This window comes from Neovison vison, chromosome X (genome assembly GCF_020171115.1).
Source record: "Neovison vison isolate M4711 chromosome X, ASM_NN_V1, whole genome shotgun sequence".
Classification (NCBI taxonomy): Eukaryota; Metazoa; Chordata; class Mammalia; order Carnivora; family Mustelidae; genus Neogale; species Neogale vison.
Window position 1 is genome coordinate 4,595,751 of NC_058105.1, and position 20,886 is coordinate 4,616,636.

The 20,886-nt window shown below is 42.6% G+C and overlaps 1 protein-coding gene across 7 annotated transcripts in view; it reads left to right on the top strand.

Annotated features, from left to right (window-relative positions):
• AFF2 (AF4/FMR2 family member 2) overlaps window positions 1–18,083 on the top strand; it is a 465,338-nt gene extending 447,255 nt beyond the window's left edge. For all 7 annotated transcript variants that reach the window (XM_044234980.1, XM_044234982.1, XM_044234984.1 and 4 more), the window contains 6 exons: window positions 477–613; window positions 4,733–4,804; window positions 5,133–5,226; window positions 7,646–7,698; window positions 12,861–13,051; window positions 17,617–18,083. In XM_044234980.1, coding sequence (XP_044090915.1) covers window positions 477–613; window positions 4,733–4,804; window positions 5,133–5,226; window positions 7,646–7,698; window positions 12,861–13,051; window positions 17,617–17,738 — 669 coding nt within the window. In that variant the 3' untranslated portion in view covers window positions 17,739–18,083. The remainder of the gene's footprint in view (window positions 1–476; window positions 614–4,732; window positions 4,805–5,132; window positions 5,227–7,645; window positions 7,699–12,860; window positions 13,052–17,616) is intronic.
• The last annotated feature ends 2,803 nt before the right edge of the window (window positions 18,084–20,886 follow it).

Sequence of the window (20,886 nt, forward strand, 5' to 3'; positions counted from 1 at the left end):
ATAGTATTCATTATACATAAAAAAGAAATCAGTATGTCTGAGTCAGTTTAATCATGACCATTATCGGGGCTAAAACCTTTTGCAATAAAATTTTACTAAACTAAAATATTTAGTAGTGCTATATTTTTTGGCTTTTTGACACACTATTTCAGGCCATCATTTACAATGAAAGTGATATGATTCTTGTCAACAGTCACACTGGAAGCTTCACATTTTTCATGACAATAGCATCTATTTGTTACTCCTCCCCTGGGGATGGGGTTGATGTGATCGCATAGACTGTATAGGGAAGTTGCCCATGAGTCTCATGAAAAGCAGAGTTTCAGGGCAAGCTCTGCCCATAGGATGCTCCAAGGCCCTGTCTAGTCAATTCCCTGGGGGGAGGGTTGCAAAATGGCCCTGGGGTTGAGACCTGCTCCTTTACCTGGGGGAGAAAAGAGGCAATATGCTGTTAACGAGTCATCTTCTTGTTTTAGTTTGAGAAATTTGGCAAAGCCGTGAATTACGCCGATGCAGCCTTGTCCTTCACCGAATGTGGCAATGCGATGGAGCGTGACCCTCTAGAAGCCAAGTCTCCCTATACCATGTACTCTGAGACCGTGGAGCTCCTCAGGTTAATGGCCTTTCTGCAGCCATCTTCCTAAGCTCATCTCAGTCGTAATTAGAAGCTGCTATGTTTTTTTAAAACTATCATTTCCTCCTACTAATGGTTTGTCTTATGCATCTTCTTCTTAGAAGTCATGATTAGTTCTTGCCATTTTTTAATGTCATGGAAATTTATAATTGATGGATACTACTTTTATAAATTATCCCCTTCAGAGGTTGTAACATGAGTGTTATAATTTACAATATTCATAAAATTAAAATGGAAACATAGTGGGTAGAAGTAAAGTATAATAATTTCACCATTTGGTATTGACACTTGCCTTTTCAAAGTGCAGTTTTATAATTCAAGGAAGGTGGCGCTATCAAGATTTCTGTTATAAACCAAGTTTTCTCAGAATTTCTGCATTGGTTGTTAAAAAGGAGGAGCCACTGTTCCTACACAAAGTTGGCTTAAGGGCAGCAGGTATGCATGAACTTCCCCTGTGTCTGTAACTTCAAGGAAATAGACAAGGTGGTAGAAGGGGGAGGGATAAAAATCAGAAGATGGGAATAGGAACCAGTATATTAACTGCACAGATTATTGGTCTCATTTGCATTTGAAATGAAATTTCCTGGCCTGCCCTTGATTTTGGTGGAATAGAATTTGTGAGTAATCAGAAAAATTCCTGGAAGAAGCGGAAAGAGAAGAAATGCCCACTGTTGTATTTTCCAGCAATGTGCAGATATTTGTAAAATAATTGAAAAGCACCATCATTTGCTGGATGGACTAAATAATTGCTTTTGTTTGAGTGCGCAGTTCCTCACCTGATAAGTCCTTTCTATTCGGGTCACCTCTGGCTCGATTAATTGATAATGCCAGGCCTCGCTTTTACTGTTACAAATCGGAGACCCTTGTAATTAAACCTCCAGACAAACATTGGACACACTGAGCATGCATTTTTATCCAGCAACGTCTTCCAAAAGATCAAAAGAATGCAAAGTATTATTTAAAAAAAAAAACCAACTGTGCTTCCATAGAATCAGAAGAGGAAGTTCAAGTCACTAAAGTAGGGGGTTTATGAGGAAAGCAGCCTCACCTTGCCAGGCAACCACCTTTGGCTTTCCTCTATTCAGAGAAGCATGTAAGGCATCTATATCTCAGACTTGCTTTCTGCTCTGTGAAAGCCACCACTGCCATTCTGTAGCTTTTAACAGGAAATTGATTTCTCAGTGTATTCGAGGCCACCAGTGATTTTCAAAGATGCACAGGATGAAATTTCTGGCAAAAATTAAAAACCAACGGGCAGCATTAGTGAACAAACACAGATTAAATTCATGTTCTCTATCCATCCAACATGCTAGCTTTTTTAAGGCACTTTTTAAATTAGTAAGAAAGTTAAAAAAAAAAACTAATACCTAGTGTTTAGATACACACATGCAGACATGTACCAAAGGCCTCACCTTTGCTGGGGGAATGGAAACTGATCATTATAAAGTGAGGGAAATTTGGCATTATGGAGGAAAACCTTTACAAATGAGCATTCATATCTTTTCAGCCAGTAATTCAACTTCTGAAAATGTGAATTTCCTGTACTGAAAAAAGTAACTGTGAGAGTAGAGCAAGTTATCTGTATGGCATATATTATAGCACACAATTAGAAGCAAACCAAATAATCAATCACAGAAGAGTAAGTAATTACACTGTAGTACACTCAACAGAATTCTTTGTAGCCAGTGAATATCAGCAACGATGGAGACTATGTAACTGCAGAATTATATACACACTACATTTCTGGCCATGAAAAGCATGTTTCTGCCTGTACACCATGCGGGAAGGGAAATGAGATCCCAGCTGCAGTAGGGTGAAATGATGGGTGTTTCCCATCTCTCTATATTTTTCTTTCTTCTTCATTTTTTTTTTTAGGAAAACACATGATTTCTTAAAGATACAAAAGCAGAGCATCGTATTTCATTTCTGGTAAAAATGCAGTACGAATCTTGGAATAACATTTATTCCCATTAGAAAACACTTCTTTTTCCATTATTATTTACAGGGGAGAATGTATGAACGTTCACTTTAGAGTCAATAGTTTGAAACTTTATCTTAATTGTTGATTCCTGAGCAGTTGTAAGAAATGATCAAGGAAGTTCCTCTGGCCCCGTGCCCAGTTTCCCCCAACAGTATCACAAACAAGACAGTGAAATTGACAAAATCCATGGACTTCTTTCAGAGTTTCACATGCACCCCTTCGTGTGCCCTCTGTTTACATTTACAGATTTCACATTTTTTGTAGAGCATGTGTGGGTATATATATGGGAGTGTATATATATATTCATATGTATATGTATATATAAATATACATATATATATTTAAGAAAATTTCAGTTGGGAATAAAATGGGCAAAAACAATTTAGGTCTTCTGGTCCCTTGAGGCAACTGAAGTTCCATGAGCCACTCACTTCAAAAGTTGTTGCAATTAGAGGGTAACTAATATGAACATGGGTTTTAGTGGCATACTATGTAGTGGAGAGATTTTTATCACTCTCCGGCAGTATGCTGGCCACAGAGAGAGCCCAGTTTTCTTTCATCAAGCAATTATAGCAGCTCCGAGCCCTGGGAATCTGCAGTAGAAATGTATTTGTGCAAACAAATGGGACATCACAATGACTTGACATTTCAGTGATCCAACTGTCAAAGACAGTTTGATTTATTACATAATAAAAATCCTTTCACTTAATATGGCAACAGAATGGACCCACACCCAGTTCACAAGTCCTTTTGCTGGAAAATATTCTTTCATAACAGTGGAGCCATAACCAGGAGACAGGGTGCCCGGTCTTAGGGGGCAAGCCCTGGGGCACCTGGCATTCTGGGGAGGTTGTTAAAAATGGGGAGTCCATGGTGCGGGCTCTCCATCACCTTCTCATAAATAAGAATGACCCCAGTCTGCCCGCACACTTCCAGCTTCCTTTTGCAATGCTGAACTCAATTACTTATTCCTCCACAGGTACCTGTGAAATTGCATTAAAGCTCAGACAATGATTTTATGCAATGAATTGATTTTCAAGAGTCTAAATGCCTAGAATGGGATGTGCTCAGCTAGAAGAAAAAAATGAGAACCGTTCCACCTTTGATCACCCCAATGTGGAACGGTAACAATTAAAGAGAATGGAAAGACAAAATATACAAGCATCATAAATTAAAGGCTCTTAGACTGGCAAATGCTGTGAAATTGACCTTCCTCTTAAAAAAAAAAAATAAAACCACTTTCTATAGGAATATCTTCAAAACATGAGCCATTAGAAAAGACCTTTTTAACTGTGTGATTGTGGGCTCCCCATTCCTATGTCAGACAGAGTCATGTATTATTTACCTTGTCTGTCATGATCTCAACTGAGACGGACACCTGTGGCTGCCTATCATCGCAGACCAGTCATGCTGGTTAGCTAGAGTGGTCCTCAGGATGGTCTGTGGCCAGCATGTTTTTTTTTTTGTTTTTTTTGTTTGCTTTTATTTAAATTTCAGTTAGTTAACATACAGTGTTCTATCAGATGTATGATACAGTGATTCAGCACCTCCATGTATCCCCCGGTCCTCATCACAACAGGTGCACTCCTTAATCCCTATCACCTGGTTCCCTCCGCTCTCCCCCACCCAAGTCACCATCAGTTTGTTCTCTAGAGTTGAGTCTGTTTCTGAATTTGTCTCCCTTTTTTCCTGCCTTTGCTTGTTTGTTTTGTTTCTTCAATTCCACATATGAGTGAGATCATGCGGTATTTGTCCTCCGCTGACTGATTTAGTTCACTTAGCGTGACACGCTCTAGTTCCATCCACATTGTCGTGGATGGTGAGCGCTCATTCTTTTTGAGGATTTTGCCACACTATGGTAGTTCCACATCACTGCCCTAGAAGGTGGGCTCCACATTTAGCTGACCTATCCAGGGCTGACTTCTGTACGCCACTCTTTGGATCTTCACTTCACACTTGTTTCCAGGAACTCGTGTTCCTGCCCACCTGACCTACATTTTCCTCCCAACCTGAGCAAATGTGGCACTAAGGCGTTCAGGCGATGGGAATAGCAATGACTTCTAGACTCTCTGAAGGGTCATGCAGATGGCACTTGAGCTTGTCCTTTCTCTTCAAAGGTATGCGATGAGACTGAAGAACTTTGCAAGCCCCTTGGCTTCGGATGGGGACAAAAAGCTGGCGGTATTATGGTAAGTCTCACAGAGGTTGCGAGAAAGCAACTGAAATGTCACAGAAGGATTTGAAAACTCCAAATCGACTTAAGCTGCTTACCTCAGATCATTATTCTTGTTTTCCATTAAACTATTAAAGGATAACTAATGGATTTCTTCAGTTGCTGACTAAACATTTACTCTCCTAATTTATACCCTTATCAAGATGGGATTTTAATGCTTACCCCTTCTCTTTGAAGCATTTTCCTTTTTTTACTTCTGGCTCTCAGTAACTATAAGGGAGGGAGCACAGCCTGTGAATCAGCATTTTTGTAACATTAACATAATCCTTTCCGCCTCGCCACAGCTACAGGTGTTTATCACTTCTCTACTTGCGGATGTTCAAGCTGAAGAAGGACCATGCTATGAAGTACTCCAGATCACTGATGGAATATTTTAAGGTAATCCTTATTTTGTATAATTTATAAGTACCGAGTGGACGTAATCACTAACGAGACATGGCAAGCATGTGATTAAATGTCAAGGTTGTTGCTGCAACAGGCTTAGCCTCTGTCATCCCAGCCGGCCATGGCCCTTCTGCCTCTCTCCCTCGGGGCTCAGCAGAGAGCTCACGTTTGATTTGATTCCTGGGAGAGAAGGTGTAGTAGTGTGATCCCTTGATTACCTTCTGGACTGGCCAAATGACCCTTAACATCTTCCTGGTTGCAGTCAGGGGAATGATGCTGCCTTCTTCCCCACCTTGCATGGTAGGGACACACCAGGGGACACAGGTTGTGTCCATGGTCATGGCCTGTCTCCTGTGAAGTGAGCAGCCAGCCCAGAAATGTCTTAACAGTGGGATAAGTCACTGCAGCCACCCTGGGCTCTAGGGGGATAGCCATTACCGTAAGAGCCCTTTAGCCATGAGTAGCCTTAGAGGGCAGTGGTTGCACTTGAAAACTACTGATCAAAATTAATTAATTAATTGATTAATTAAATAATAAAAAAAACCCAAAACAACTGATTGCTCTGGTTACCAAAATAAACTAGCACATGGTCTAGGGAACTGGAGATTTTAATTCACAAGCAAAAAAGGAAGGGAAGGGAAAGAAAAGGAAAGGGAAGGGAAGGAAAGGAAAAAGAAAGAAAAAGAAAAGAAAGGAAGGAAAGAAGGAATTTTAACTGCAAAATAATGACAAAATTTGGGACTGAGCCCAGATAAAAACTGGCCACTGACTGACTTCATGGTCCCTGAAGCTTCTGCTTCATTTGCAGCAACCCCCCCCCACAACTGGTCATGATTTAGATTTGAGAAGGCTCAAGGCTCCTGTTCGTCATGTCTTAAAGGAAAAGGATGATTATTTATTTTTATTATTATTATTGTTATTATTATTATTATTATTATTTCTGCCATGTGCATGAGACTGCTTAGCTAAATTGCACCAAAGCAGTTGTCCGAGATGAATTGAACCATGACCCTCACATTGGTCTCCCAAGTGCAGTAAGTGGCACAGGGCATGGCTATAGGAGCACACCAACTGGGCTGGGGGAAAGAGCACGTCCACCAGCTACTCCCTGGTATGGCCACAATTCCATGAAGCTGGTACTCATGTAGGGGTGATGCATCAAATACAGCAGCTGCCCATCGCCCCCACTACATTTCCGCTCTCCACCTGTGCCACAGAAAGGTGGCTCTCGAAACTGAGTGGGCATCTGGAGGCCCTGGGGAGCTCATGAACTCTGAGTCCATGATCCCATTCTCAGAGTCCGCTACTGGAGGTCTCGGACAGGGCTGGAGAGCTGACACGTGTAATGAATTCCTAGGGGATCCTGCTGCCACTGCTGGTCTTGGGCTTATGCTTAGAGAGCCACAGCTCTAGTATCTGTCTTCTTTGGCCTGTTCATTGTGATGTTCAGGGCATGGTAAAAATGCCAAACAGATGCTGAATAACTCACTCTTCTGGCAGCGTGCTGAGCTGCTTTTAGATGAAAAACTGGAGTTTGCAGAACACAACTTAGATGCAGGTCTCCCTCCATGCTCCAGAGAAGTGTTGCCAGTCTGGGCTCCTGAAAATGCCTGACTCTCCCTAGCACCTCATTTGCAAATGGGGCTGGGCTGCAACCCAAGAGGCAGGGAGGAACATAACATTGGTCTTTGCCAGAGAAGGCCAGCCTGAGTCAGGCTGGGGGTTGGGGGGGCTAGTCCTGTACAATTTGGGCTCTGACCCAGTAATGTCATTGTGGTGAGCTGGACCACTGTCCTAATGAGGCAGTGCTGAATGTTCTAAAGGTGTGTGGCCCCCTCAAATGCAGGAGGCCCATTTTTGAAACCAGCCCAGTTCCATTCAGAGGGACAAAGGATCCTCGGTGGTCCATGGCAATGCACCCCCGGATCGGTGGCATTGCTAAACAGGGATTTGCCTGTCACTCTGTTCAGTCCTGGCCCATTCCTGGGAAGTCAGAAATTACAGCCCATGTTGCATCCCAGGAAAAAGTTTGCCATGGGAGCTAAAGGTGAAAGGTTTGCCAGTACTCTGAAGAGCTTGTTTTGCAGAATAAATTTCAGATGAGGATAATTAAGCCACTTCTTGGAGAACTGAGTCTGATTTCACTGGGCCTTTTAGTATATAAGATCTTTCATCAAGTGACTTGCATGATCCTGATTGGAGCCCGCTAATTATCCTACCCAGCTATTTTCATCGAGTGTGCGTCGTGGTGTGCTGACGTGCACTTAACATCCCAGCTCTGAGAACAGAACAGGAGGCATCCCGAAACGCTGCAATCAATATTAATGTACTCGAAATCACACTTCCATCTGTTTCTGAATTAATAAAACACAAAATAGATGTCCTTATTTCCCTCTCTCTCTCTCTTTTTTAGCAAAATGCCTCAAAAGTCGCTCAGATACCGTCTCCCTGGGTAGGCAATGGAAAGTAAGTATCTTACGAAAATTGCTTTTTCAGAAACTCAGCTATTTAAGAGACCCCCCCCAAATATTTTGTATCAACAACTCAGGAGTGAAGGTCAGTCCTGAGACTAGAGTAATTTTTGTGCACACAAAATTCCGGTCCAGTTTCAGCTAAGGGCAAGAAAGAAAAGTTTAATGGGATGTAATTCCAAATTTCTTCAACTATTTGATCTTTAAGCCAAATTATGGTCATAAAAATATCTGTTAATGAGATGGCAAGCACCGTGACATTTCAAGGGAGGCAGGGTAAAGTTAACTCCACGGCAGTGATTTTTCAATGATTCACTTGGTAATGAAAGACCAATGAAATATTCATTGATACATACTAAGTGTCATTTAATAAAACCAAAGGCATAATAGTGTTGAGAATGTGAAGGCACTTAGTCAGCCAATTATCTGAGCCTTCATGGTGATTTTTATGTTAATACTAAAACACCCTGACCTAAAATACATAAAAGCATCCACTCTACTGCTGATCTAAGGCTCAGCAGAATCCCCCAATTTCTCCTCTGCTCAGAGTTGGAAGAGCACCCACTGGGTTCTGAGGCTGTCCCAAGCTCCCAGGGGGACTCAGGGAGGGGCAGGGCTGTTGGGTGGGGCACAGGGGTCCCTTCCCAACACCGAGCATGTTCCTCTAGCTCTAAAGGGAAAGAGCTGGACCCCTTGGCATCTGAGGCCCCTGCAAAGAGCCATTCCTGCTAAGAGGAATATTTGGAAGACCAGTTCTGTCCCTGTAGTGACCTGGCTCCATGCCTGCCCTTCTGTGCTTGAGCATCAGTGTTCCTTCTGATTCCAGTCCCTCCCTCATGACCCCAGGCCCACTTGCCACCACCACTGGTAAGGGAAACTCTCTGACTGCGGACCCAGGGTCTGACAAAGAGCTGCTTTTTCCATTTCTCCTTGTTTCAAAATTCTTACGTCTCTGGTCCATACATTTTCTTCCAGAGTATGATAGTCTCCTTTTGCCACTTTATAAATATCTACAAAGCGAATTCTCCAAGCAGTGGAACAGGAACTCTGCTTCGATATCATAAAAACATTCAGAGTGAGGGAAGAGACCCATTACAAACTCTGCATTATCTCAATTACTGTATTGAAAGGAAGTACCCTTTAAATTGTTGATTAAGTCTTACTTTTATATTGATGAACTAAAGCAAAAGAATGCTTCTCGCTAGAAGTTGAAAAAATAAAAATAACCATTGAAAGGCCCAGGGAAAGCTATTTCTCTGAGCACAGAGTAGAGTGAGGGCAAGTTCAGGTAAGCAGCCATTAAAGGATTTCTGGGATTTTTTTTCTTTTAATTCTGAAACGAAAGAACTAGAATGCATCCTAAGCTTGTGAAGTCACATTAAAAGCCTCCTGAAAGGATGTTTTAGGCAGCTTCTGTGTGAAGAAAGCTCACTCCCTTTGGTGGGCCAGAAAGATTTTGAATGAAGTAACTCCAGAGGGTCACCCAGGGGTTGCATCCCATTCATTCAGCAAACACCTCAGATGCATTTCCACATGAGAGGCACACCTGACTCTGATGGGATCCCTGTACTCCAGAAGCACACAGTCCAGTGGAGGGAGGTGACAGATGTGTACAAAGGTCTATGGAAGCCCAAGAGAAAACAAGCTTGGTCTTCCCTGGATGGTCACAGAGGGCATCTTCTATACAAACAAGACCATAGCCTGCTTTCCCCAACACATGAGTGTGGCTGGCACCACACATGGCTCCAACAGGCACCTTCCAGAAGCAGCAACCCATGACCATGAGGACTGGGGGAGAAAATTGCAAAGAAGCAGTTGGAAGAAGGAGAAGCACAATCTTCTTAGTACTGAACATGGATTGGCAGATTTTTTCTGACGCTTAGATGTAATATCTGAGTACATGTTTGGCACATAGTAACTTTACCATTTGAGCTGGAAAGCATACACTGTCCCATACACTTCGCCTTGGGCACTTATTCTAGCTCGTCAGAAACTTATGGGTCTTCTCCCCTACTAGACCATTTGTTCTTCCTAATAAGGGGCTATTCATTATTTCATTTACCACCTATTTGCTGAGTGTGTACTATGGATGAGACACTCGGCCAGGCACTTGACAGGCACTTGACACCCCCATCCTTGTGATATATGTTGTGCTCCTACCCTCTCCAGAGCCTCTTCTATGTAGTGGATACTAAATAATGACAGAGGGATGGTTGGAAGACAGTTCATTCATTTATTTAACTAACATTCATTAAGTACATTGTATGTGCACCAGGCACTGTTCTAGATTCTGGGCATAGACATAGACAAAAATCTCTGCCCTCCTTGAGGTCACCTTCTGTTAGAAGAAACAGAAAAAAATATGTTTTTTGCTAAATGGTGGTAAAGGTCATAGAACAAATGGAAACCAGGAAGGGAGATAGAAAGGTTGTCTGGGGATTGTGTGGGGAGCAGGACACCCATCCTGAATTGGGATGTTAGAGAATGATGGTGGAGAATAGTCCATATAGATACCTAGGAGAAGTGCATTCCAAGCAGGACAACAACCATCTTCCAAAGTGGGGTGTGCCTAATGAGTCTGATGAACAGCAAGGGGGTGAGTGTGGCTGAGAAATGGATTGGACCAGTGTGCTAATGGTGAAAGCAGTGGGAAGTGTGTGCCTGTGTGTACACCCTCATTTGCATGTGTCCTGAAAGTATGAAAAGAAAGGCAAGATCTACAAGTAGACCCCAGAAAGAAAACAGGACAAGGAACTCTAAGCTGTGTGGAAAGCCAGGTAGGAGTTAGAGGCCCCCTGAGATGAGCATTGCATTGTGCCCTTGTAACCAGAGTCACAGCCTTCCTTAGGCAGGTTGGAATTCTTTCATCAGTACAATGTGGCCTGCAGATACACTCATCAGGAAGTCACTCCTAGAGCCTCATGTAAGATCCACCATGACCAAAAGCAAACTCGTGCCCTAGCTTCCCTTGCATCCACTTCTGATTATTTACAAAAAAGTAGGCAATAAGAGGCAAAGAAAACCCTTCAATTAGCATTTTGATGTTGTAAGCTCAAAAGACCTTTTCAAGATGTACAAAGTAAGAAGAGGTGGTGTGTTTCCCTTTGTGACTTCTGGACATGATTGGAAATCATCAAATCCACCCTTTTCTTTCAGTCAAGGAAAGGCTCAGCAAGGGGAAGAAAGGGACATGCCTGGAGCACACAGAAATTCAGGGCAGAGCCAGGGTTAGAATACAAGTGTCCTGGGATTCCAGTACATTCTGTTCCCAGAATGACATGCTTCCCCTTTCAGCATTTGAGACACCTAACAGCTTTGTGAATTTTCTCCAGAGATTACAAATGAAGATATACCCACTTCTTGCCTTAATTTGGCATCGAATAATTAATGACCACTACTTAGAGAAAAGAAAATAGCATTTGTAAGCAACCACAACAAAGAAATCCAGCATTCACTGCCTGTTTTTTTTTGTGTGTGTGTATGTGTTTTGGGGTGGCCTTTTTTTTTTTTTTTGATCATTAGTTAACCCTTCTGTGCTTAGGCTCTTTAGCTTAGAAAGGAGCCACTCCACCCCTGCCTTGAGAATAAATCTTTCCACCAAGAAGTGTCAGAAGGTCTCAGAAATTAGAAATAGAGCACAAAACTTTCCCACCCTCTCACAGACAAGTGCAGATTGAGTGTGAGGATCCCCTTTCCCCCTCATACTATAATACACCAGAAGATATGCTCGGTTTCCAGAAATGGACCAGAGCACTTACAGAGCCTGGCACAACTTGCATGAGTCTTGAGCCAAGCATATCTGTTTGAGTTGCCCCTGACTTGAGTTAGCAGCAATGGTTGAGGCCAACCATTGCCTCAAATCTTGTGTGCATGGTACCTGTCAGGGTGCATGTCCACTCTGTGAGCACAGATCGGCTCTGAGGAACACAGACAGCCACCCGGAAAACCTAGAGTTGCCAGCAGCTACAGCTAGGAATGGTGAGGGAGAGTGAGAGGATGCCTTGATGATCTGCTCTTTGTGCTTGGAGGAAGGAAAATGAGTCCCAAACATAACTTTCCCCATTTCTTCCACTCCCCCTCAAATGTTCTACTGTAACAAAGTGGTACATTGGGACACCACAGGGCAGTCCTTGGAAGTCTCCGTGAAGGAGGATAGGAAGGCTGGGGGAGGGGCATAGAGTTTGCTCACAGCCATAGGAAGCCACCCTGGCCCTCCCTGCTCTGTGTGGACTGCGGGGGACTCCTTGTTGCTGATGTTAAGGAACTGAACCAAAATTTATATCCAGACATTGGATCTGCCCAAAGTAGGACCTGCAGAGACTTCCCTTCATGAGCAGCATGCAGGTGAATGGTCAGCAATTAACAGCCATCTCTGTAGCATGTCTTTGAGAATCTTGAAGAGATATTCAGAATCTTATTTTTTCCCGCTTCCCTAATACTTCTCCTTCCCTAATACTTCTCTTTCTCCCCAATAGCCTCCTTGGGGGGCTTTCAAGAATTGCACTTTGTTTATTGTGGTGACTGTATTTGGAGCAAATTGTCATTGTAGTTCCACAAAACACTTTGATAATGGCCCAGTATTGCACATCAGGCCTTTCCTAGCTGCCAGTAGCCATTCTGGAAACAGGTAGAGAAATCATCACAGCTCTGAGTGGCGTCTTTCTCTGAAACATCACAACACTTGTTATATATATTCAAAATAAGAGCTACATGTGTGGAGAGAATGAATGCCAGCAAAAGATTCACCCAGCTCCCCCTGCTATCTTAAAACAAAAGAATCAGTGTGGATGGAGTCACATGGGGTTTTCAGAGGCAGTGAGACATCGGTGTTCAACTGAGTTAGAAAAAGAGAAGCATGGCTCATTCTAGAGCTTGGCCCTGTAGTCCTGCGTGGGTTGGTCAGACAAGGCCAGAATGCAATGATAAATAAGCTGTTTCTACTTTGGGGCTTCTGGAGAAAACGAACGTGTTGGCAGAAGCCACAGAATGTCCTCTGACAGCAAGCTTCACTGAAGCTGGGCTTCATATATGCTCACCACCCTAAACCTCATGTGCCAGTGACCTTCTCCTGAGGTCTCAGCATAGGAGGGAGTCCTCGAAGGCTGCAATCACTCTTTGCAACCAGCCTCACCAGGTTGTCTCTTCCCCTTCCCCCAGGAACACTCCATCCCCGGTGTCTCTCAACAATGTCTCTCCCATTAACGCAATGGGCAGCTGTAACAACGGCCCGGTCACCATTCCCCAGCGCATTCACCACATGGCCGCCAGCCATGTCAACATCACCAGCAATGTGTTACGGGGCTACGAACACTGGGACATGGCCGACAAACTGACAAGAGAGAACAAAGGTATGCTTACCCCCTCCGCCCACGCTCATTGGCCATAGTAGGGTTAACGGTGCATAGATGCACTTGAGTTTTCCATGGTGCCTTATCTTCCCGTCTCTCTGATTTCCAGGGTGTAGAGGAAAGAGAGGTTAACTCAGGGAGGACACAGTAACCATTTTTTTTTTTCCTGAGAGAGTGAACAAAGCCTGGGATTTTATTTTTTTCTCCTTCAAAGCTTAAACTAATCTGAGCTGTGAATGTTGGCAAACGACCATTTCAGATTTGCCATCCATGGTAAGGATGGGCACCGAGAAACAGAGGTGAAGGAAAAAAAGAATGATTTGCAAATTAATTAAGATCCCATTGGCCTCTGTGTGTCAAATTTAATTTGGGGGGTTTTTTGTTTTGTTTTGTTTTTTGTTTTTTGTTTTTTTCTTTTTTTGGAGAGTTGAGGTTGAACTGAGGGCCTACCACTTTCATTACAACTGTCGGCTCCAATGAGCACATGGTAATACAGCTTGTGTTCAGAAGCAAAGGCCAAAGCTCAGCAGGTATTTTTCACACACTGACAGCTGGGATGAAGGATCAGGGTCTTGTTCGTGGTAACACATGGGGTTTGCTACAGAACCAATGCAGGGAGGACCCTGCTTCATCAAAGAGTGAGTCAGTGGTCTCTGGCAACTCCTGCCTCCATCTTGTGACCGTGGCTATTGCCTGGGTTCACAGAGAAGCTTCACTATGCTCATGAAGGAGGGATGCATGAACAGACTACAGTCTTGCCCTGGCCATTCATTCAGCTTGGCTGATTCTGGCAAAGAGGGGCCCAGCAGTTTAGAGGAGCAGAACTGTCTGGCCAGGATAGGGATAGATGAGGCAGCAAATGATAGGGCAAATAGTACAGTATCTGGCATGCAGAAATTGTGGCCTGATTTATTCCCAGTTACCAGTGTCACTGATATGTGCAAATAACCCCAGGGGTCAGTGTAAGTTTATAGCCAGGCTGTGGGTTGAAGTCTCAGGTGATGGAATGTGCTCTGATAGCCACAGAATCCTGGAATCATACAGATATGTAATAATATGGAGTAAGAAAATAAATATTTGCTGGTAACTGGGAAGGGTGCTGATTTTGAGGCCTGATCATTTAAGTTGGAATCCTGTCTGGGTCATGCAGTGCTGGGCAACCTCAAGCAAATTACTTAAATCTCTGAGCCGCTTCCTAGCTTCCATTTCTGTAATGGCTATAGTAATGTATGTTGCCTCATTTGTCTCTGTTTTGTAGATAAGTGAGGTGATATTAAGAAAGTAACCTCTGACATCACAGCTCTTAATGTTAGAAGCAGGAATTGAATCTATAACTCTAAACCACTAGCTACACTGCCCATTTAGAGAGCGAGATTCATAAGAGGTCCTCAGAGAACTTCACTGAGCTCCTGCCCTCAGTTACCTGAGTGATGGGCAATTCTTCACTTCTCTACTTCTCTAAGCTTCTGAAAATCCAAGGACAATTGGCTCAGATGGCCAGGTCCATCCAAAAGTTGTAGAATTGCAAGTGAAAGCATAAGCATCTTAAGACTTGCCTAGCTTGTGGGCCTCCACTCTCCTCTTTTATTTTGTATTGGTAACTGGAGGGCAGTTCAATATTTATGGATTTCCATCATAATTGCATCCATTTTCAAAATCTGTTAAGGTAATTCCTTCAAAATTAACCACAGAACTTTCCAGGAGCCATGTGCTGGCTGTGCTGATATCCAAGGGAAAAGGAGCTAATCTTATCTTTAGCACAGTGTGTCAGGAGTTGTTAAGTTCCCCACCTGATAATCAGAACAGCTCTGCAGTCTGCTTAGAGTCAGAGAGACTTCCCCATCTGTCTGGTCCACCTAGAGCTGGGAACGGCAGAGCTTCCCTCTTGACTGGGGACAACCATGTCCTTGCACTCCCCCACCCTGCTCCATACCTGCACACCTGTGCAGCTTCAGGCAGAGGACTCTGGACCTAAAGTCAGCCAATGAGGGTAAGGCTGCCCCCTGGCCTTTCATCCCCCAAGCCTTATCCCCTACCTCCCCAGCTTCTTACTCAAAGCTACTCTTTAAAAGTGTGATCTGGGGATGCCTGGGTGGCTCAGTCATTAGGCGTTGGCCTTCAGCTCAGGTCATGATTCCAGGGACCTGGGATTGAGTCCCACATGGGACTCCCTGCTCAGTGAAGAGCCTGCTTCTCCCCCTGCCTCTCCTTCCCACTTATGATTTCTCCCTCTCTCTCTTATGCTCTCTCTTTCAAATAAATTAATAAAATCTTTAGACAAATAAAAATTAAATAAAAAATGTTTAATATATATAATATATATTATATATTAAAAATGTTTAATATATATAAAATATACATATTATATATATAAAATATATATAATATATATATATAAAATATATATATATATTTTTTTAAATGGCGACCTGGATATCTAGTTAGGAATGCCACAGCAGGTTGTGCACAGAACACCCAGGGGGGCATCCTGGCTCACGGCTCACATTCATTCAGCAGCACCTAGGTCCTTTAGTATTCCCCTTAATATTGGGTCACATAAAATATTTCAGGTGCCAAAAATAATTTACTCCTTTATCAGCAGAAATTACTTTTATTGCATAGTGCAGGTTTAAAAGTATCACATAATCAAATGAAGTCAATACCTAGAGAAGGAGCCCATATGTTATACATAACGTGAAGAATCAGTGCGCTGTTTCCGGCAATACCATCTGTGGGTCAATCAAGCACATGGAACATCCCAGCCCCTTTAAGGTAGACTTCAGTACACACCATCCCCACTGCTACCAGATTCCTCACCACAAACTGGAATAGGCGGGACGGCCTCACAGTTAGGGCTCCCTCCTCTGTTGGGAGCTGACAAAGAGGACACCCAAGAGTCCTCCCATAACCAAGATCAACACAATGGTGGACAAATAAATGCAGATATGAAAAGGGGATGCCTAGATACTTTTCTAGACATCACATAGTCTTTTCCACATACCCCCTCCCCAATCCAAAGCAGAGTGTCCCAAACCCCTGCCCCAGTGGTTAGCAATGTGGCCTCAGCACTGCCCCTTCTCCAGATCAGCTAGAGGGGAATCAGCCTGAGTAGCCTTTTCATCCATGTCCTTCACAGCAAGGAGGGAGTTGTTCACGACAGATATTTGCAGGTCATTTCCCTTCCCTAAAGGAATTGGTAAAAAGACTTACTGAATCAGATGTCTTCTAGATGTTTATTTAGCATTAGCTGCTGATAGCTATAGTTGCTGTCCAGGTTCAATGGCTATGTCTGCAACATGCCAAGAAAAATCCATAAACTCAGTTCATTTAGACAAAGGGAAAAGAGAATACTTTCAATTCAGTAACACATACAATGGCAAACGGCCCAATGTCCTATTGACCATGGCTCCCTACCATTTTGTGTATCTGAAAGTCTTTCTTATAATATCTAAAAATACAAATTCTCTATGTAATGTTAAAATATATTTAAATATTTTTTTCATTCTTTTTTTCCCAATTTATTTATTTTCAGAAAAACAGTATTCATTATTTTTTCACCACACCAGTGCTCCATGCAAGCCGTGCCCTCTATAATACCCACCACCTGGTACCCCAACCTCCCACCCCCCCGCCACTTCAAACCCCTCAGATTGTTTTTCAGAGTCCATAGTCTCTCATGGTTCACCTCCCCTTCCAATTTACCCAAAAGCACATACCCTCCCCAATGTCCATAACCCTACCCCCCTTCTCCCAACCCCCCTCCCCCCAGCAACCCACAGTTTGTTTCGTGAGATTAAGAGTCACTTATGGTTTGTCTCCCTCCCTATCCCATCTTGTTTCATGGATTCTTCTCCTACCCACTTAAGCCCCCATGTTGCATCACCACTTCCTCATATCAGGGAGATCATATGATAGTTGTCTTTCTCCGCTTGACTTACTTTGCTAAGCATGATATGCTCTAGTTCCATCCATGTTGTCGCAAATGGCAAGATTTCGTTTCTTTTGATGGCTGCATAGTATTCCATTGTGTATATATACCACTATATTTAAATATATTTTATTTTAGGTATGTAATTTATGTGTATATTTTAAAATATATGTGTTATACATCTTTATTATATGAACATAGATGATACATTTTTATATATAATGTTGTGATGTGTGTGTGCATGCATGCAAACACAGACCTCACAAACCTCCACAGGATTATAATATAGTTATAGAATCTACTATTGGAAAGAATATATAGTGATTTGCAAAAACTTACTATGAATCAACAAATTTAAATTGATTTGTGGTTTGTGAATCACAGTAACACAAACATTAATTATGCTGCAGAATTTTTGGATCTACGTAAAGATTAAAATAATCATGCCTCCTATACATATGGAGATTTGGTCCCCTAGCACCTAGTCTATACGTTTTTGTGGAATGAGTGAATAAACAATGAAAATTTTCCCAAGGTCCACGTGGTTGTGTTATCATGTAAAGGCAGCTGAAGCAATCTGGCATGTATTTCTGTGATGATATTCAAAGGCCCGACCAAGGTCTGCTCTGATTTTCAGAATTCTTCGGCGATCTGGACACACTGATGGGGCCCCTGACCCAGCACAGCAGCATGACCAACCTCGTTCGCTATGTTCGCCAAGGACTGTGTTGGCTGCGCATCGATGCCCATTTGTTGTAGTGGGGGCCCCCATCTCCAGCATCACCACCCTTCACTCTACCTCTACCAGAGCACCAATGGTCACTGGTGGAACTCCACTCACTTTGGAAAGTTCTCTTTGCTTATGTTTGTTTTTATGCTTCTTTTGATATCTGTGAAAAACAGAAGTTATTGTAAGTGGACACTACAACTTGAGAGCAGTATGTTTTATTACTTAGTCATTTTTCAGTATTTTATATGCATTTCTCAGATCCCACCATCCTTTTGTGCTTGATACAATGATACAGTCCCTACAATATTGTTTTAAGCCCACACTACCCAAAACAAAAAATGGGAAGTACTTCATTTCCTGAGAAATGAAATGAAATGTCATATATATATATATATATATATATATATATATATATATTCAAAGGACCTACAAAGATTCAAATTTTCCACAATAGCTATTCCCCAAACTGTACTCTTATGTCCAGAAAAAAAAAAAAAACGTATTTCAGAATCCATTGTTAAAATTTTGTGGTTCCCACAGACTCAGTATCCAGGTGAGAATTTTCATTGTCAACCCACTGGTTAGATGTTGTAGCCACATCATAAAATCAAGAGTATTAAGAAAATAAACAAGCATAGCAATGCCACTCTCAAACCAATACTACATACAACCAGAGGACTTTCTTGCTGGCATCCCTTCCCTGATGCCCTATTTTTAAAATGTTAATGAGATGAAGTGGCAACATTTATTTTGACAACTTTAAGGCATCAGCTGGCATTAAATATTTTTGAACTCCCTGATCTGAAGCATAAATCCTCACCTGGGATTCTCTTTGTGTAAAGCTCTCCTTCTGAGGGGCAGTTAAATGGGTGTACACCCTAGGAGCCAAAATACTGCACTCCAGTTTTAGAGATGAGAGATTAGAAGTCTGGAAATGTCCAAGGAACTCATACCTCTGCTTCTTTTGCAGCTGGTAGGCAGGTCCATTGCTGGAAGGATATTTTTATTGTATTTCGCTCAAATCTCAGAAAACAAATTCAAGGTATCACTACCTAGGAGTTAAAATATACAGTTTGCTTCTAATTATAATCCACATTTTCTAGTTCACAGTGTTTCTCCTTCTCCTCCTCCCCCTCCTCCTCCTCCTCTTCTTCTTCCTCTTCTTCCTCCTCCTCCTCTTCCTCCTCCCCCTCTTCCTCCAACTACTATCCTCCTCCTTCTCCTCCTCTCTCTTCTTCTTCTCCTTCTTCTTCTTCTCCTTCTTCTTCTTCTTCTTCCTCCTCCTCCTCCTCCTCCTCCCCTCCCCCTCCTCTTCTTCCCCTTCTTCTTCCTCTTCCTCCTCCTTCCCCATCCTCCTCCCCTCCTCTTCCTCCCCTTCTTCTTCTTCTTCCTCCTCCTCTTCTTCTTCTTCTTCTTCTTATTATTATTATTATTATCATCCTACTTCCTCCCTTTCCTCTTCTTCTTCTTCTTCTTCTTTCTCTTCTCCTCCTCCTCCTTTTTCTTCTTCTTCTTCTTCTTCTTCTTCTTCTTCTTCTTCTTCTTCTTTCTCTTCTCCTCCTCCTCCCCCTCCTTCCCCTCCTCCTTCTCCTCCTCCTCTTCCTCCTTCTCCTCCTCCTCCTCCTCCTCCTCCTTCTTCTTCTCCTCTTTCTTCTTCTTCTTTCTCTTTTCTTTGATATTTCTTTGCCTTTTTGGGGGCTCATTAACTTTTGACTGAATACTGAAATCAGTGATGTTATTCCAGTCTATATTAGCATGAATCATTTCCATGAACATTCCAGGGAAAACCCTAAGCTCTCTAAGTAGTGGCTAACCCTTTAACTAAAAATAATTCTTGAGGTAACACTTCACTCTAGGGTGATTTGAAAGAGCCTTGAAGATTGGGAACAGCTCACCTAATTTGGAGATATCTCCACATCATTTGTAACTATTGTCACCCTTTATGATCCTCCACATTCATTTTATGTCCCAAAACATCACCATGTAAATATCATCTTTGGTGTTCCATCTCACTAGAAGAATCCCCCACCTGTAGTCAACACTTGTCATACGTTAGTTCTTTATGATTACCTGCTGGTATATGATTCCATGTCACCTTGATTCTGTTGAGTTTATTGAATTCTGTTCACTGAGTGATGACCAGACAAATAATAGACATTTGCACATGAAAGGTGCAAACTTGTGTGATTCTCAAAGCCAGTCATGCAAGTCTGTGATAGGAACAGCAGGGGATCACCCTGCACTCTCATTGTTGAGGTTAGATACATTCCCAGTTGCAAAAGTGCCAGACTCGAGCTCCGCTCTAGTCATCTTTGAGTTCAAGACCCTTTGTTTTATAATGAAGTTGTGGAAGTTGTACTCCAACAGCTGAGGCCATATGGTCAGGTGACACAGCAGCTGAACCTAGCACTATCTATGCTCCCGGTGTGGTTGAGCTTTATATTCACAGTCTTTGCAACAGCACACACACATGCAGATGTGCACACAGACAAATGAAACTGGAGAGAATCTTCTCTGAGCCTCTTAAAGGAAGAAAATGGTAATATGAAAGACTCCAAACACCTAAGGTGTGTGTCACATATAAAAATTAAGCTGATGGCTTTGTAGTGACTCAAGTTCTCTCTTCACATTTCCATGGCTTACCAAGTAGAGCACCTGACTATTACTGCATAATGAAGCCCACTGGCTTGACTTGTAAATTCAATCTAAACCATGATCCTAGACCATCACAGATTTAGGGGTAGATTCTTGAAATTCAGTCTCCAGAAACTAGACACTTGAACATTAGGGGCAGTTTCCAAAGGAAACCAGCATCTTGCTTCGTGAATGAAAGGCCCATAGCTCTAGTTTCAGCGAGTCCTTTTATCTACTTTACATACAACAGGGAAGCATCAGAGAATCCTGCTGCCTGATGTCACCTCCAGTGGCTGACCATACAGTGTGTGCCAAATCAGCAGCACGATGATCACATCTGACAATTGAATCTAGGATCATCACCTGATTATTTAGCAGACTCATTTGTAAAGCAGCCTAGAAGCCAATAAAACATAGAGGATGAATGGTCTTACAATTCCCGGAGATGAGACAGTCTTTGGTTTCACACTTAAGGATTGTTGCTATTTTCTAGGCACTGTATCTATCACATTGTGAATGGTGATGTGTGTCATAGGTGTGTGC